Raw genomic sequence first — 19,084 nt, forward strand, 5'->3', positions numbered from 1 at the left:
GAAGATCGAGACATGGAAGAGAACATAAAGTCGAGGAAAGAGACAGTTGTAAATTTTAAAAAATATTATGACTACAACAATACACATAATTAAAAAATATCATGTCTTCAACAATACACATAGTCCACAAAATTTCACTTCAACTCGTCGGACTTCAAACGAAATCGCTATTGGGTTCACAAACAACTTTAATGCTTAAAAATTATTTTAAGATTCATGAATAAAATTTACAGGAATTTCTTCCATTTTGTTTTCTTTATGTATATTTGTAAATTTTTCTATTTTTATTTTCTTTATATATATTTGTTCTAAGAGTAAATTATCAATATATTTGTTCTAAGACATGGAGGTAAATGAAACTTATTCCAAATTTTATATTAAATCTAAAAATATAAAATTTTATCCTAATTTGGCGGGCCAGCCATCCCGTTTGGGCTCGACCCGTCTTGACCCACAACCCAAACGGGCTCAACCCATTTGGTCCATCTCCAAACGGGCTGCTATTTTATCAACCCAACCAGTTCAATTTTTATAGCAGGGCGAGCCGGCCCAACGGGCCTAACCCAATTTGACAAGTATAGTACTACTCTTCGGATACTGTTTATTTAAGTTACGTGTCATCGACTTATGGGATAATGTAGAACACTTGCTAGATTTTACCGATTTAGGTAAGTAAATATTTATACTTAATTGGGTAAATATCGAGATTTATAATTAATAGACAAGCTCTCGATGAATATTTGTCTACTGTTAAGGTATCCGTATAAGACATTGTTTTTGTTTTTGTTTTTGTTTTTGGTTGCATATGTTATACATGAATAACGTCACATTTACCCTATTGTCATCAGCATCGTGAATTCATAATAGTTCATCCACTTTTTAATTTGGAAAAGGTCAAAATGAATATATGTTTTCAATACCACAATGATCGAAGCAAGAAAAATATAAAATTGTGTTAAACGAATTTTGTACTCTTAAAAAATAAATAAAAAGATCGTGTACAACGTTGAGAGTGGTAATTATCAGAGGTAAAGCCACAACAAGGCAGGTCTTTTTACCTCCACGATAAAGCAAAACGCACATACCCAAATAAAACTGAATTCTCAGATCATTAGTTGTTGAGGAGATATAGGTAGGGGTGTTCAAACTTCGGATAAAATCGAAAAAACCGAAAATCCAAACTGAAAAAACCGAACACCGAACCGAACCGAAAGCCGGATTTTGTAATTCGGATATAAATGTTAAAACCGAAGTTTATTTGATTCGGTTTCGGATTATATATGTCAAAACCGAAAAAACCGAAAAAACCGAAATTTCATTAAATTAATAATTTTTTATATTTTTATTTATATTATATATTTTGATATGATATTTAGTGAATGAAAAACTATTTTGAACAATTTTTAGTTGATTGTTGTTTGTTTATGTTAGTTGTCCCACATCGGTTGGATAAAATACATGGGACTTGCATATATGGGCTTGGACAATCCTCCCTCCTTGAGCTAGTTTTTGGGGTTGAGTTAGGTTCAAGTTCCAATCTTAATATGGTATCAGAGCTCAGGTTCCACCGTTATGTGTTGTACCACCCGTTCTGCCCATAGTTGGGTCATTTACAAACTTCACGCTCCAGATATTCATTCCTGAGCGTGAGGGGTGTGTGTTAGTTGTCCCATATCGGTTGGATAAAATACCTGGGACTTGCATATATGGGCTTGGACAATCCTCCCTCCTTGAGCTAGTTTTTGGGGTTGAGTTATGTCCAAGTTCCAATCTTAATAGTTTAATTAATTTAGACCTTATATTTAAATATTTTACTAAGAAAACATGTAGAAAGTTAACATATTATATTTTATAATATATTTATATTATTAATTTAAATAATTATACAAAAACCGAATTAACCGACCGAAATAACTGAACCGTTTTGGTAGAAAACTGAACCGAACAGAAGAAAAATAGTTCGGATATCAGATTATATATTTCTAAAACCGAAAACTGAAATAAAAAACCGAAAACCGAACCTAACCGACCGATGAACACCCCTAGATATAGGTCATATTTTATTTTATTTTTTAAAATCTTTTTTAAGAGTTGACAACTAATATACAAGGAAAATTTACCACCAACTCTCCAAAAAAAAAAAACCTTACCAAGCGGACAAAAGTAGGCATCGTGCGTGTGTTTACTTGTAGACATCGTGCAAAACAGCCGACAATTGAATTGTTTTGACACACCTACACATAGTTTGTATGCATTCGTATTTTGTCCAGTGTTCCAGGGGATTCTCCAAGAGGTTAAAATCAAAACCATCCATTTTCTATGAGCAGAGCTTTCCAAGTTCAAGATTCTAATTAGCTCAAATTTGACAGAACAATTTAAACACAGAAAGTCAACTTAATACAATGGTGAAAATAAATATTTACAGTTCATTCCAACCAGCTGAATGTAACGCAATGTGCTAAAAGCATACGAGTAAACTACATACAGAGTTGATGGTTTACAAAGACTTGGTACATCCAACAAAAATAACACATTACTTAAAACAGTAATACATCCAAGGAAAATCTTATTAACATTTACCATTCCTCAAATTTCGGTGCACTATCTAAAACACATCCAGAAACGAGAGGAATACCTATGGTCTTATTGGTTTCCAATGGTGGTCACAAAAGGAACTAACCTTCTGTAGTCTCTCCGTCTCCCGAGCGCACAGTTGTCTAGAACCCTGCCCAGCATCGATCGTGTATTCTGCAGCGCTAACTCTTTTAGAGATATACCCGATTCAGTAGCATTAGCTTGCCCCTGTGGCATCAAGCCTGCCCCAAATCCAAGACCGGTTGAAAACTGCAAAGGCCCACTTCGAGCTTTAAACGAGGTCTGAGGCACAAGTATCTTCTCATCCATTGTACCAAATCCATTCTCAAAAGAACCCGGATCTTGCGGATGGGACCCGGGCAAAGAGCTGCAGCTCTGTAAGAGTGCTTCTAGCACGCTTAATGCCTCCCAGCATAAGGTACTCTCCACGAGTTGGGAAACAATTGCATACATTTGAGGACTCTGAGCTGCATCCACAGGAGTGTGCTGAAGTAAGGCCTTCAGCATAAGAAGTACGACACGCTGATATTCAACTGGCCCTTTCTCCAGAAGCCGCAGTAGGTGCCCAAAAGCCAGAGCAGAGTGCTTGGGGAACCACCCATTGCACAACAATGGCGAGATGCAAGCCAGAAGATTCTCTATCCCTCTGATCTCTCCAGAGGCATAAGCCATAAAGACAGTTGCTAACTCATCCATTGATTTTGCATGGCACCATATTGCAATATTGGTTGCAACAGAACAAGCCTTTTGGTATTGTAGTTGCAGAGGCGAAGCAGGTCCCACCACTGCATCCTGGCTGAGCTGTAAGCAAAGCCATGGAAGCAAGCCTGTGATGTGCATCAAAAGCCGCGTTTCTGCATCACCAAAAATGGAATCGCAAGAGGGGACAGTTATTTGAGAAAGAACCTTAATGGAAACACCGTGACTAACTGGGGACGTCAGACCTTTAAGCACAAGTGGCTGTACTCCTTCAAATGCTGGCACTTTTCCACTTGATGGAGATGTTTCAGAGGCATTTCTAGACATGGTGTGCTGAAATTCAGAACTATCTGATGCATTTGTGTCAAGCTCATCATGGGGAAAACTGGAAAGCAGCACATTTTCTGTTGTAGTGTCCCGGAAAGATAGGCGGTCGATTGCTCGTGAGAAAAGTTCAAGCACCTGGCAGTACACATGAATAAAGTCTGTGTGCATCATGGCAACACATCCCCAGAAAAGCTGGGGATAGAGTATGACCTTTTCAGGTTCCATATTTTCCACCATAACCTGTAAAGTCAATAAAATTTCCATAATAAAACCCAAAACTGATGGCACTGGATTGCCCAGGCACCTATGGAGGCAGCGAAGAAGAGATACACAAGCATCATTTGTGACACGCGGTCTGAGGGCACGATAAATTTGATGGGATCGGCAAGCAAGGTGCCTCGAAGTACATTCCATTGCCCATTTTAGTGCTTCTGCACCCCAAGTTTCTCTTAGATCTCCTTGGAAAAAAATTGCATCAACCATGCTTTGCACAAGAGCAGACAAAAGTGCTGCACTCGGGAGCTCTATCTTGACAACTGTGGGGTCTTCGTTCTCCCACATCATGCTACCTCTCTTTGATTGAACATATTTAATTAGGCTCACAACTTGCTGCCTGTTTTCTCCATCACTATTCTCAACATCATACAGCTCTAAGTGCCGGCCAGCAAGGGAATAAAGCAGATTAACAAGTAGGTGTTGGCAATGCTCCAGCACAATATCCTCTGAACTGTCCATTGAGACAAATGTTACATGAAACAGAAGCGGCAAATGCTCCCTAAAATCTTCATCATTCTCGTATGCAATTTCAGCTAGTAGAATCAATGCAATGTCGGCGTGTGTCAATGAGTGTTGCTGATGGCCTTGCAAAGCTGACTGAAGTGCTTTAGCATTCACACCGTGAGTGCCAACACCAGAGTGCAATCCGTCTTCCCCAGAGTTTGGAGTGTCAATAAGGTAATCTCCACTGTCTCGAGATACATGGCGACTTCGCAAGCTTCCGGTTGAGCTTCGCACCCCCATTAGTGGCCCTGACATGTTAACTAATGATGGTAGTAGTTGCCCAGATCGACCAGCAGCTACAGGAGCAATATTCAGCTCAGGAGGCATAGGACTCAATGGGCCAGAAGCACTTCTTCCACCAACAGCTGCAGTTCTCCAGCTCAAGCTTCCACTGGTGTTTCTCAATGGTCCATCAAGAGAACCTCGGACAAGTAAAGGTGACATGTGAGGCTGGCTGTCCACAACAGAGGTGATTTGGGCCACAGCAGGCGCCTGAGAAAATTCCAAGACAACATTTCCACCAGCATCACCCTTATTTGCTCTAGGTCGTAATGACTCCACAGTATCCTCGAGCATTCTTTGAGCCAATTGGTAAACCAAGTCGTCAATGGTCCGTTGTGGACAAATTCGCGCTAAATATAAACTTACCCTCTTGGCAACGGAGAAGTATGTGGCAAAGGCTCCACTTATTTCTGCAGATGCATTAGAATCGCAATCCTCAATACCTTTTGTGATTAAGAAATCAAGGACCGGACTTATGTTCCTGGGCTTACTAGCAATTGTACTCCATAAATTTTCAATTTCATCAGGAAACTGATCCCCATGCCGCCATGTCACGTAATAAAGGCTTTTCAATAATCTTTCACTCCATCCTGAATCCTTAAGTTTCCAAAAATTGAGATTCTCAATCCACGGGGCCATGCAGGTTAGAACTTGATGTTGTGCAATTATATCCACCGCATCTAGTTGCCTCTGCATGATCTCTTCACAAAGAAGTTGGCTCAACTCTGGATGATCTTTACCAAGTTTGCAAGAGAGTTTGTATTGGAATTGTTGATATGAGTCGGGAAGGTTGCCAACAACGGCAGCTTGATAGCTTCCCAAGCACTCAGCACCATCCTCAGCCCATTCACGGACAGAAAGTGTCTCCAGCATTTGTAGAGCATCGTCACGAATTTGCCTAGAAGGATCTACCACTTTGTAAAGAATTAGGCTCAATAGTCTCTGAATCTCACATTTTGGTATCTCTTGACGCATGTAGACCTCAGCCAGCACACTGAAGTAGCCATCAGCTATAGCAGAATCAGAGTAGTAGCACTGCAGTAGTATCAGATTTTCAAGCACAAAAATAATCAATAACAAGAACTTGAACAAAAGGCTGTAAAATACAAACTGTCTTTGAAGAACTCCATAATTACCTGATCAATACAAGCTGGAAATAGATCCAAATTTGTGAGTAGGAGATTCTTCAGAGCCAGTTTTGCCAGAGAAACTCGATGGTGTCCACCTCTATATTTATCACGGCCAGCTGCTCCTCGCCCACCATCTCCAGTGTATTTTGAGTAAGAGGGAGTTCTTGGATCAGCTGGTGAATAACCAAATGGTGCCCTCGGCGTTGGCTCAATAAATAGGCTGTTTATCCATGAAATCACCCGGCCACTCATCTTTCTTGCATTGTCATCAAAGCAAGTCCCATATAACAGGGAGGCCATCGCATTCATAGAGGCCCATTGTATTGCTTCAACCTGTTCGCTTAATTCTTTATCGAATGAAATTTTATCAATAGAATCTTTTGACCGTGAATGCTGACTAGACTTGTACCGTTCAACTTCACGTCGATAGTCAATAACACCATCCTGATTCCATGTACCACCTGTGTCATCTCCCCAAGAAAGGAGGAGATCAAAAAGTTTCTTTCTGGTTCTAATATCGAATTTCTCTGATTTAGAATCAACAAATTCTGGAGCCAGAGATCTTAGAACAGAAGCAAGTGCATATCGGAGAGGTTGCGTCTCTTGAAAACTTTCCGCAGGTGCTGTCAATATCTGTCTAGTTGTTTCTTCAATGAACTTCAAATAATGGACGCGAAAAACCGGTTTGTTACCCAGCATGCCTGGCCATATCTTTTCTGCAACCATTCGGTAGATATTTGCAATGTGGATGCGAAGCTCCTCGCGGCGAGACTTTTGACTCTGCATAAGGTCCAGTGACATTATTTCTCAGTGCACTAACACAGACAAAGATCAACTGCAGCACATATCAGGAGAATAAAACAATGTCTGTAGAGACTTCAGCTCATATCAATTTCGTTCTTAGTTCAGTGAAATTTGATAAAATTTCTCAAATCCTGGCAGTTTGCAGACACCCTTCAAATTGAACTTCAGCACTCGAACAACATCTATGTACTCGACCGCTCCATTTTCAAAACTTTGTAGAACAAACTTTGAATAATGTATAAATAAATGAAGATCCACTAATTAATAAATAATCAAGAACTAAATAATATTTGGACTCAAATAAATCTTATTTTCTCTAGAAGAACAAATGTGAGGGAACCAAGGAAAGACATGCCAGGGGACAAAACCAAAAAGAAATTAACAGAGAGTGTCAACTACAAGGAAGGGAAAAGCAAAAGAGGTAAGAAAGAAACAAATGGGGGAGAGAAACTCCAAAAACCAATAGTAATGGCATTTAAAAACTGAAGAATACCTTCCACTTTGGTTTCCCCTCTGTTTCTAGAGAAACCTCCTCTATAAAAGAAGAAAGCTCATTGAACATTACTTCGCACAATTCCAGATGAGAGTGTCCTAACGACATGGTGGCTGCATGCTGAAGAAAACAAAGTAAAAATGAATGATATAGACTTGATAAACATATATGTTGGCAGGTTGAATCAACATATAGATGGGGCTTAAGTCGTGTCATCTCAGGCACAAAAATGCAAATGCCCATGAACCACTTTCTAGATTTCTAATACAGGTATTATAGATCATCATAGTCATGTGTTTCAAACTTTTACAAGTAGAACATCCCAAACCAGGAAACAAAATGCAGCACGCAATGAAAAGCTCAAATTTATCGTCCCAAAAGTGCAATATTTGTGTTTTTTTCTGCTCGGACTGGTTATGGCCAGTAATTAAATGATTTATCAGGGTTCCTTGAAGATTGCTGGGACAAAATTAAATTTGCCCCAAGCTGGATCTGGAAGCACCGAAGCACAAGGAGTTTAAACTATTTTCGGTTTCAGATTTATATAGGGATTGGAGTCTTAAATGTTGTTAATATGATCCCGGGTCTTACTTCATCTTCCGCGGACAAAGCTTTTATAAATATTTTATTTCCTAAAAAAAAATGATTTATCAGGGTATGTAAACATAAGTCAACTTAAGATCGAGGACTTCATCACCAGTGAAGGTATACTTTAATATAATTATAAAGACTCCAATAATAAACTCTTAAGAGGTAAGATTTGGAATCCAATATCATCTTTTGATTTTCCTTATAATGATTTGTATCAGATGCGACATTGGAATTGGCACATCAAGAACCAATTAGAGAGAGATTTTGTCATAAAATCAGATTTATTTTACTGTGTGATAAATTGATGCCTTCTCCTCATCATAAGATCTAAAATTAGAACTAGAATGCAATCTATCCACTTACATGCCAACTAACTTCGCCTGCTTGAACATGGAAGTATAAGAAAATTATAGTGCAACATAATGGCATCCAGAGTGATATATTGATATATTGAAAGACTGAAAGCGTGCAGCACACACTCACCACGTGTGCTTCAGAACCAGATTTGAGGGAAGGAAAAATCAGATGGAAAAGTTCTTTTGTTGCTGCTGAACCACCACTTTCCCGATTAGCAAGTGGGCATGAGCATGCAAACATTGCATACATAAGCCATTGGTCCAGCTTGTTGTCTGTGTCCTGTGACTGGTGAGCCTTTCCACCCAATTCGGCTGGTGTGATGTGAGCAAGGCGTTGAATAACCTCTAACCTGCATAAGAGAATGTTACAATTAAATCTCCTTGTTTTTCAAGAGTTTAAATGAATGAAATTCCAATAAAGACTGAGAATCTGAAAAATAAAGACAGCAAGTTATTGATAATATTTGATTCTTCCCAGATATTGCCATACTTCCAAATTCAAGTATTGCAAGTATTAGTTGAAGCTAGAGTTATTAATAGATATTGTAATTGTTAAATTTTCTGCTCCCTGGTAAAATTGATAGCGTAACACCAAAACAAGAGGCAAGAGAATGTAGAGATTTTTACTTCGCTTCCTGAACTGAGCTCGGACATAGTTCAGCAGCATATTTTACGATCTCACTAAGACATCGGGCCCATCTATTCTTATCAGGACTCTCAAAAAGTATAGACTGAAGAGTCACATCTTGAGGTACAGCATCTGACTCCCGTCGCAAATCAAAAGGACGCCCAAAATCCCAATAACAGCCCTGAACGATATCATCCTGTAAAATAGTCAACTAGATATTTAAAAGCAGAGCAGATAGGCATGGCATTGAAGTTGAATCGATTAGGAAATCCTAATGGAATCAGTAAAATTGCCCACCCCATTCTCTTCAAGGACATCAATCATGAATATTGGTTCGGCTTCAAATTTCATGATATTATCTGGCCTTTCATACAATGAAAGTTCTCTTATATCATTCCACAAAGCACGCACACATCGCAGCAACTCCAAGGCAGTATGCCTGATTTGACTATCAACAGAACTAAGGAATATAAGACCAACTGCATCAATCTCTGAAGCACGAAAATCAATTGCCTCATGAGACTGATGAAATGAGGACCTCTTGAATCCATCATTTCTCTGGACACGTTTTAACTCCATCGAATCACGATCTAACTTATCATCAGATAGACAAGCCCTCCAGAAGCGCATTAGTTCAAGTAGGCGTCCCAATGATGTTTGAATGAGGAGAGGGAACTCATCTGGAAGACGCAGGATAAAGTTTGACATCCCTCTCATAACGGCAAAGCGGCGATGGGGAAGGTACCTCACAATCCGATTTAAAACCTGCACAGCTTCTTCACGAACACCAGGATCTATACTGATGCCATGCTGCGGAATTATTTCCGTGATTTTATCATTGCGGCCAACTTCTTCAATCAGATACGGTATGCACTTTAGCACCGACTTGAAAAGATACCCTTGAGACTTTTCTCTTGTAATGGCATCTGGAAAACTATATTTCAGTTGTGCAGAACATTGAGCAAATTAAACAATATGTGGCAATAATAAACGGTCACACACAGTCTCACCCAGACTCGAGTGCATGTGGGTGTGCATTGTTTGTGATTGTTTGCATCCTGTCAGGATAAAATGGTGGAAGATGAAAGAATGATTCATAATTGGACAGTTTACTGGTGTCCAGGATTGCACGGAATGTGGGGATCAGGATGTTCCAGAAGATTGCAGAGGACATGCTAAAAATCAGATGGTTGTGACTGCTAGCGGTTTTGATAGTGCAAGACTTAAAATAGTGTGCTTCTCAAAACCGGGTATGAAAAGTGGCTGCAGCAATGTCGCTGAAAACATACAATGAGGAAGGGTGGCCTAAGTGATGAGTACCCAGTAACAGAAAATTAAACTACCATATGCCAAAACAAATGCCTCTTCAGATTTAATCTCATTTGAGTATATATTATTTCTGACAAAGGTAGATTTAATATTGCAATTTATTGATGAAAATCCAATAATCGCAGTTGAGCTTTTATATAGAAATAACTATAACATTCAGAGACAAACTTCAAAATGTGACGAAAATTCCCATGTAGAATGTAAAAAATTAGCAAAATATTACCAATGGTGGTCTTTGAAGAAGTAAGAAGAGCCTGACTGTAAGTTCTATTGCAAGACCTCAGAATAGCTTCAATTGACGCTTTGACTTTTGGGATGTAATGACCAATATTATGAACTGTCAACACAGCACAAATTCGATAAACCTAGAATTTTGTAGAGCGAGTGTGAAACAAAATAGAGATTGAGATAGAATAAGCTTGAGATAGAATAAGCATAACTACCGTGGAGAATTTCCAAGCCAACATGCTGACTTGTTGGAGACATAACAATGGCAAGCAAAGCTCGAAGGCCGATAACTTTAGCTTCCGGACTATCTTGCTTGAGCAATTCTAGAATCATATGATTCATAGCAAAATCAAGATTATGTTCAGCTATAGTTACACAGAATTCCACTAGTTTGTCATGTTGGACATCCTGACTAAGCATTCCTTTCCTGAGAATAGTTAGAAGTTGCGAGGTGATGCTATCTAGATAATCCCAAACACGATTTGGAGGTTGAGCATCACCGTGGACACTCAAGTAAAATCTCATAACACGATGTAGACAATCTAAGGCCATAAAGCGGTGGTTCTTATCCTGAAAAGGTGATCAAAATTAAACCTCAGAGGAGATTTATAATTGAGTGCACGGTAGATGTATTTATCAAAAGCATATGGTAATTTATAGCATGACAACACTCAATAAAAAAACGTATAGAGGGAAAGAAGTTAATGCACCAACTTACCCTAAGATGCTTGTATAATTGTTCCATGTGAGGACCAAAATTACCGAGAAAAATATTAGGATCACCGAGACATAGGAGAAGAGTCACCAATGGATAACCAACCTAGAAAAGACAGAATTGCTCAGATCATCCAAATATAAACACAAGAATGCCAATCAGATTTTGAATCCCTTAATATAAACAAGGCCAGCATAGACATCATAACTAGATAAATATGAATTGTTAGATTTCAGGCTTTAAATAAATTTTTAATTACAGGATTCAAGAATCTAGAATTGTAGAGCCTAATTCAAATAACTATATCAACTGTTCAAAAAGATGTTCTCATAACTCAAATAACTATATCAAATGTTCAAAAGATGTTCATGAAAATGATAAGCACTCCTTTTTTTTTCTTCATAGGAGACGAAATTATATTAATAAAATATTTTAATTACAAAATGTGGATAATAGGCCCACACAGTAAGAGCCCGGATCGTATTAACATAACTACTCCTGGCCAATTAGAACTTGTCTTTACATTGATACAGAGTTTTAGGTGAGAAACTGAAAAGGTGGATGTCATTACATTTTTACCTTCCAAAGTAGTATTTCTAAGTTACTACCTTTCACAACGAAAGGAAATAGATAATGGAATGTTGCAAACTATTAAAACGGAAATAAGAGTATTCATTTAGAATTGGGTGCTAAAATGCAATCAATATTCAATACATGAGATTATACAGGTAATATACAAACCACATAGTACTTGATTTGTACAGCAGTGAACTTCCATGGAGAAAATCCACAGCTGGATTTTTCTTTATAAGAATCAAAATTTCATAATCAGAAATTGCCATCAGGCAATGAACCCCGCTTTAGTTCCTCAGCATGATACAGACAAAAGTATGCATCTCTTGACTTAAGCCCAAAATAAGTTTCCACTCTATTAGCATTGAAACGAAAGGTGTTCCTTCAAGATATTATATAATTATGTCCATGGCACCACCAAATTCTTGATGTTTGCCGATTCTTAAGAAATGTCAACAGGCTAAATGAATCAAAAAGAAAATTACACAACGTATCTGACAAACAGTGAGCAACTTGCCATAGAAATATACTTATTATTATATGGTACGCTAAAAAATTCATCTTGTACTAGTATCACCATTTCCATCCATTGTTGCAGTTTTGGAAAATTAAATAAATTCAGAAGTCCTTCTGAATCCTGAAGAACTTTATTATGTTCCTGGATGTAATATGGATCGTAGAAAATGAATGAAGAAGAAGTTGAGGGGAATAAATTGTCCTATCCCACCCCCAACACAAAAGAACTTACTGTTATATGTTTGCTTTGTTTGTCCATCCAGTGCATAAGCTGGCTCCGTATTCGTGCAACAGCTTCATACCATAATGTGAGTGCAGGATCAACACCAGAAGGAGGCCATTGACCTTTTCCACCATCAGCAAGTGGTGCTAGAATGTTTGAAAGCATGTTGCATATCGCATGGTAAAGTTCACTTTTTCTTTTGTGAGGAGTACGATTTAACGGATTTGCTTTAGCAACAAAGGAGGCTGATGCATTTAAACCGCCCTCTGTTTTGACCTGAAATTCACCTTCTCATCAGGAAAATGTTTCCACAGTAATTCACCTCAGACTTTAATTTACCCTTACCCCAAGCTTAAGGTAGCGCATCCCATTGATAATGCTAAGTGTTTCACTTCGTGAAATACTGGTATCGATTCGGCGAGTATTGAGCTCCATGAAGAAGCGCTCAGTCACAGAGCTAAATCTGTTGAGTGATCAGAGCATAAGATTTATTAGTTTGAACTGCATGCCTCTAAAAGAATTTGCTTGTCACACTGTCATGAATACTTCCAGAGAAGCAGCTGAAGTAGGTTAAGGATATTTTTATACACATGGTTTAACTTTTGCATTCCCAGGAACAAGATGTAAAAAACAGTCAAGTCTTCCGAGACCCATAGATTCATTAAAATCTATGAATTTTAATTTTTGTCCTAATACGAAGTGTTAGGCTTCTGAAAAGAGATAACAATACAATTTCGTTTTGACTCGATCAGAGAAAAGCCAAGTTTTTTCGTGCACAATAAAGTCACAAACAGCCATACAAATACCTGATCCGCGATAAAGCACCAAGGAGTTGGGCCACTAGATCAAGAAGAAGCCCCCGTAAATCAACCAATGAAGGATATTCGACTTGGCTAACAACCCTGAAATTAAATCAGTAATTTCAGGCCAACCTCAGGATATATACATACCATGATGATTAAGGTCTATAGAACAATCTGCATCACTAGTTTTTCTTTGCGATTTATAGAAACTAAAGGCATGACTACATTGTTGCTTGGGTAACTTCCCTCACATCAAACATACAGAGTAAAAACATCAGAAGCTTCTTGATGAAAGATGATGTTTGGTCCATTTTTTTGCCAGAAGATAATGTGAACAGTACTCATGTTAATCAATCACAATTTTCTCAACTTTTGAATTTCTTGTGATGATAATAATTCACTTTAATCAGGAGTTAAACCAGAGAAAAGTCTCTCAATAAACCATCAAAGTTATAACATCATTTGATCTTCTTTACAGGCAAAAGTCAAAATGCCACCTAGGCACATCATTGACACGAGACAAGAAAATTTAATGACTCAATTTCCACATGTACAATAGGAATTTCAAGTGAACTCGGGAGATACATCCTATAGTTCTTGATCAAGTGAATCCTTCACACTCATGCCAACACTTACAAATCATTTCATCTCCACATTCCTGTTATATATTTTTTTGCCTCACACCATTCTAGAAGGAATGGAATTTGTTTGGCATGCAAGTAAAATATTTCGGCAAACAGGAAAATTTCGAAAACGCTGCACAAGATACTCATTTTTTCATCTTAGCCAGAAAAGAATGTGAAATTGAAGTTACAAGTACATCACAGGGAAGACATATGCACTGATTGTAATTTTCCATCAGGACATGAATTGTTACAAAAATTCAGTTTTCTGATCAATACCTGTCCGCATTGATTAGCCAGTCAAAGATAAAATTTTCAAGACCAATCCATAGTTTTTCTGCCAGCAGAGAAAGAGGTTAAGTTCACAAAATAAAAGAGGGGGAAGGAAACCCCAGTCAGAGGAGGTATGAGGCCAACTTTCCGGACATGAAAACCAGTAAATGTACAGACCAAATAAAAAGCTTAAGAGCATGTATAGACCTGTGAGTCCTTCTTGAGGGCAGCATTCGACAAAGCGAATACAAGCTGAGCAAAAAATACACTCCACTGCAAGCTGGATGACATAAATTTCTATGAAGTACGATCCAAAAATATATCTTGGATGTTGTATGAAACATATAAGATGTATCACAGAATGACGTCAATTGATTTCCTTTATTTTTACGCCCTGAGGCTATTAATTTCCTGACACAACCTCCCAATTTCCATTTCCTTTCGACAGTATTCTAATAAAAAGGAAAAACATAAAGAGTGACAAAAACCACAGGCAGGAAAAAAATGACCGCGAAGGTCTATGCCAACAGTGAAGGAGTTATAATAAACAGAAAAATAAATAAATGAAATGATTAAAAAGCTCCAGGTCATGTGAAATACAGTGGCAACAACTGTGCTCAGTAGTCGGTATACGTCTTATAATTGTAACGGTATATTACATCCTTCTCCCTTGAGGTTTGCCGTTAGAAAATCATAATTATAACCACCTTCCCCTAGGTTTACAAACTTCTGTGTTTGCTTAATTGCCTTTAAAGAGCTCCAAGAAAGTTACAAAATTACTGTTTAACCTTTATACATCATATTCTTGTTTCAAACATTTTGTTAATTACACTCATCAGCATTATATGTTAAAAGGGTTCACAGCTGCTTATTTGCTATATCATTTCTTATCCAAAAAAAAAAACTGCTTATTTGCTATAAAAACTATTGGAATGTGAAATACGACTTCTTTAGCCAAACGAATATTTTAGAAATACTAAAATGCTAAAAAGGTATATGACTAGTACTACCTCAAATGCACTTGTATAATATCCCCATATATATTTAGTCTTTTTCTCTCTATTCATACTCATTCACCTGCCCTTAAAACAAATCATTTCATGTGTTAAACTCATTAAATCTGATTAAATTAAAACTACAATTCGCAAACTCAAAGGTCACTACCACGGCAAGCAGATGAAAAACGAGTAAAATGAAATTGAAAATAAAGAAAAAAACTCAAGTTATTATTATAGAATAAATCCAAAAAAAAAAAAATTGGAAGGGGAAATTAATAAAACTAAATTGATATGGGATTAAAGCCTCAGAGAAGTTACTGTTGCACCAAAACTTAAAGAGGGCATATGAACTTGACCAAAATTCTTTAACAAAATTTTAAATGATATAGGCTAATATAGTAATGTTGCACCATCAATCATGTCTTTTAATAAACAAGCAATCTTTTTAAACCTCGAGGATGTGGTGGTAATTATGAATTTTTAATATGACGTATAAGAAATTAGAAAAAAAATCAGGGGAGGAGGATGACTGGCTCTAATTCTAATAATCAACATCTAAGAAATAAATTTAAACAACTTAAAATCTCTCAGACAATGAGGAAGATGGTGGATGATGCCACTGGTATTAGAATCTGCAAGAGTCAATTATTCATCAGATTGAGGATAAACAAACCTTCCTCTGAAATGTGGAAGCATCATTTGCACCTTTTGGGGATTCACTGCATAGCACAAAAAAAATTAATTAGATGAGATGACTCACATTCAATTGGAAGCAGAAATTGACAATAGGCGAGAATAATGCAAAAAAAATCATCTGACAAGAAAAAAAATCAAAATCATTATTTCATTAGTAATAACATGATCACGAGCTTACTATGTCAATCTGCACATTTGCATGAGATTCCATACCACCATACTATGGCACAATTACTTGATTCTACCAAGCTCCGGTATGATTGATATTAATAAGCTGAGAAAGCTGAGTGAATTATGATAAAGTGTTGGTTACAGTTTCAAAGCATTTCAAAGTCAATTTTGCCTCGGTAATTGTTATTAAAGAACTAAAAGAACCATAGGATTTGGGAGGTCCATTAATATAGCAGTCATCCAGCGAGCGAAAAAAGGTATGGGGGGCCGTAGACAAAATTGACCCAAGGTTTGATTGCTCCCCTTATTCATAACATATATTCAACAGTCATTATATTTACTTATAATACCATGACAAAAAAACAGATAGAAATATGGATGAACAAAGAAAATGCCTCCTACCAACATGTTCATTGATTCTTTATCTTCAATAAAATGCACAGATCAGGAATGGAAGGGCTCTTTTGTGCCTCCACGAAAATTCAAAATATGGATTATTTTGCATTTGGTATAAAATATAGGATAAGCCCGTGCATGTCAATTCTCAGTGTTGGTGCTTTTGATGCTCAAAAAAATTTGAGTGTTGAGTATCGTTAATTTTTCAGTTAATTATTTAGTTTTCACAATTTTTTGCAGAAAAAACTAAAGCATGTTCGAAATTATCAGTCAATTAGATAGAGCACCAAGACACATTACCATGCACGGAAACCAGTACTTTCCGTGGAAGATAATCCCCAGATATAATAATCTTACCATCTGAATGAATGGACTTGAATAATAATAAATCCATATGAAAATTATTATTGCTTATAATGATATTCATTTCAAACTATGACCTATATATTCACAGAAAGTGGATAACCTTTCTCTCCAACGTAAAAGAGCTTCCAATAAGGGTACAGGTGTGTGCCGAGCCACCATAGCTAAAGAATCAAGTACTTGCTCATAAGCTGGATCGGATGGTCGAAGGTACTGTCCATCCTGCATTTATACATGCAGCAAATGTTTCGACACACTTGACGTAAATTGTAAAAGGCATTACTCCATTAACTACCAAATTTTCCTCTCCTAAACAACCCAATGATCTTTCACTAGCTATTTTATTTTTAGTTTCTGCTCTATCTTGCTTGATCCTTATTTTTAACTCCATGTATTTTTGTAGTTTTGTTTTTTAGAGCGATCTTAATTCTTAGCAAGAGCATCTCTAATTGCCCTGGGGCAAACAAATCGTTTTAGTTTCCAATTTACGCTGATCTGTTTCATATTTCAATTATTCGATGCTAGCAAATTCAGTAGAAATAAAATTGGATTTCACTAGCAGCACGCCCAAAAAAAGAGCTAAAGACTGCATTCAAGAGAAAAGGCAAAGAGGGCGAAAAAGGGAAAGCAATGGGTCTTACCTGTACTTGAGCAGTTTCAATCCGACGCCTGGCAAGAGGCAGGAAACGTTGCAGCAGCGCATCAACTATCAGCTTTGCAGCACTTCCGGCCTTCATGCCTTCCTCCAATCAAATTATAAACTCCCGAATTCCAACTTCAGCATTTCATATCATCTCAACCCTCAAATCTGTTGCTCAGTCACGATCCAAATTCCAAAAACTGTCAGAAAAAAAGCAAAAAATTCGTTGAAAATTTTTCTTACAGAAAAATTCAATTCAACGAATGCGCGACAGATCCTACCAGCAAAATAACTCAAACAGGGCTAAACATCAAATCCGATTAAAAAAAAAAAGAAAAAGAAAAAGAGATGTCTTTGAACGTACATTTGAGACTTAGGAGTGAAGATTTACAGGGCCTTGTTCTTCAATTACAGCTTGCAAATTCCTTCCCTTCTTCGGCTTCCATTAATTTTCCAATTTTTATCCAGCGATCAAAGATTCGGTTTTTTTCTTAGCTTCATATTTTTCTTTATTTTAATTTAATTTTTTTGTTTTTTGAAAATTTAAAATTTAGTACTATATATGAAATGAGATGTTACGAATAATTTTCTTTGTTGCCAAGTTTTATTTAATCCATAACAAAATTAAAACGGTTATTTATTTAAAACATTATTTTATAATAATCAGAGTTATTTTTATTTTTTTAAGATAAAACTCATAGATTTATTGATTAAAACCATTCATTACAAGCTTAACAAATCATTAACCCAAACAAATAGTGATGAGAAAAACAAAGCAAAACAAGTAATGTTATGAGCAACTTTATTTGACGAGCGACAAACATGAATGCACTCGGAGATCACAGGTTTCATCAAACGCTCTTTAATATCAGCTGCACAAAGTCCGATATACCCAAGATCATTTTGATTGTTAATGACTGTCTGCACTGGCAATAGAGAATCAGACACTACTTGGACATCAGTAAAGCCTTTTTCATAGAGTAGGAGAATTCCTCCATATTGCTAGCAGTTATCCGTGTGCAACTGAGAGGGGTTAATTGATCTGTTTACCAAATGTCAGCAACAAGCGGCCTTGGTTATCTCGTAATACACCACCGATGTTAAATTGTTGTCTCTCCTCATTCACAGATGCATCCACATTAAACTTTAGTGCACAAGAGCTAGGCAGCGTCCATATCCTCTCTAGATTTCCTTTCGATAATGCTTCAGCTATTTTCTCTTTAGCACGAGCTTTGCGGAAATCAGATAATATCGCTGAGCTCCAAGAAACGTTTGCTGCTAGCGCTTTCTTCTTATCAATATGGAGAAAATTTTGCTTCGGTTGCCAAACTGTCCACGTATGAAGTGTCAAACCCTCAAAATCTGACTTAAGCAAATGCGCTATCAGCCAAAAACACATCTCCAAGGTGCAAGATTGATTGGCACCTCACAAAATTGGAGCAGGGGAAATGTTTTTCCACAAATATTTGATTACAGCAACAAAAAACAGAGCATGAAGAGTTGAATCTATATGATAGTTGCACAATAATAATCAGAGTTATTATTAGAACAAGTGTTCCAGAAAACATTAATTTTTTTTATATTAATAATACATAAAATTAACAAATTTTAAAAAGAAACTTAAAAATTTAGTTATACAGTGAGACTGTCCTCGGGGCCCGATGTTTATTTCCGAGGGCCGGGATTTCAAGGCCCTTCCCCACGAGTTCTTATAAAATTTTAATTTTTGTTCTATATTTTGAAAAATATAATTGGCTTTTATATTCTTTATATAAATAAACCAAATAATATTTGTAAAAGGTAATAATGTGTATAAAATAATTATTAATAATAATATTTATAATGTTAATAT

At 36.9% G+C, this 19,084-nt stretch overlaps 1 protein-coding gene across 4 annotated transcripts; it reads right to left on the reverse strand.

Moving 5' to 3' along the window:
• Positions 1-2,374: 2,374 nt before the first annotated feature.
• LOC140962780 (uncharacterized) lies at positions 2,375-17,734 on the reverse strand. 4 transcript variants are annotated; one of them, XM_073421783.1, is made up of 19 exons: positions 17,597-17,734; positions 17,234-17,432; positions 16,696-16,814; positions 15,640-15,685; positions 14,176-14,248; positions 13,975-14,032; positions 13,076-13,171; positions 12,615-12,732; positions 12,279-12,545; positions 10,961-11,062; positions 10,458-10,812; positions 10,238-10,351; positions 8,983-9,611; positions 8,685-8,881; positions 8,185-8,407; positions 7,111-7,230; positions 5,820-6,593; positions 3,540-5,718; positions 2,375-3,449 (listed from the first exon to the last, which is right to left on the reverse strand). In XM_073421783.1, exons 2-19 carry the CDS (start codon positions 17,327-17,329, stop codon positions 2,644-2,646), a joined length of 6,372 nt encoding a protein of 2,123 aa, XP_073277884.1. In that variant the 5' UTR covers positions 17,330-17,432; positions 17,597-17,734; the 3' UTR covers positions 2,375-2,643. The 4 variants fall into 4 exon arrangements, with proteins under 4 accessions (XP_073277884.1, XP_073277881.1, XP_073277883.1 ...); XM_073421780.1 differs by having other exon boundaries at positions 2,375-5,718; XM_073421782.1 differs by having other exon boundaries at positions 2,375-5,718; positions 17,234-17,400; positions 17,597-17,718.
• Between the last annotated feature and the right edge of the window lie 1,350 nt (positions 17,735-19,084).

Source organism: Primulina huaijiensis, chromosome 17 (genome assembly GCF_012295235.1).
Source record: "Primulina huaijiensis isolate GDHJ02 chromosome 17, ASM1229523v2, whole genome shotgun sequence".
NCBI classification, from domain to species: domain Eukaryota; kingdom Viridiplantae; phylum Streptophyta; class Magnoliopsida; order Lamiales; family Gesneriaceae; genus Primulina; species Primulina huaijiensis.

Coding starts and splice junctions, on each gene's coding strand:
- LOC140962780 (XM_073421780.1), bottom strand. CDS start 17,329: ATGAAGGCCGGAAGTGCTGCAAAGCTGATAGTTGATGCGCTGCTGCAA. Junction 7,231..8,184: donor CTGGTTCTGAAGCACACGTG/GTGAGTGTGTGC, acceptor TGTTTTCTTCAG/CATGCAGCCACCATGTCGTT. Junction 5,719..5,819: donor TTCCAGCTTGTATTGATCAG/GTAATTATGGAG, acceptor ATACTACTGCAG/TGCTACTACTCTGATTCTGC.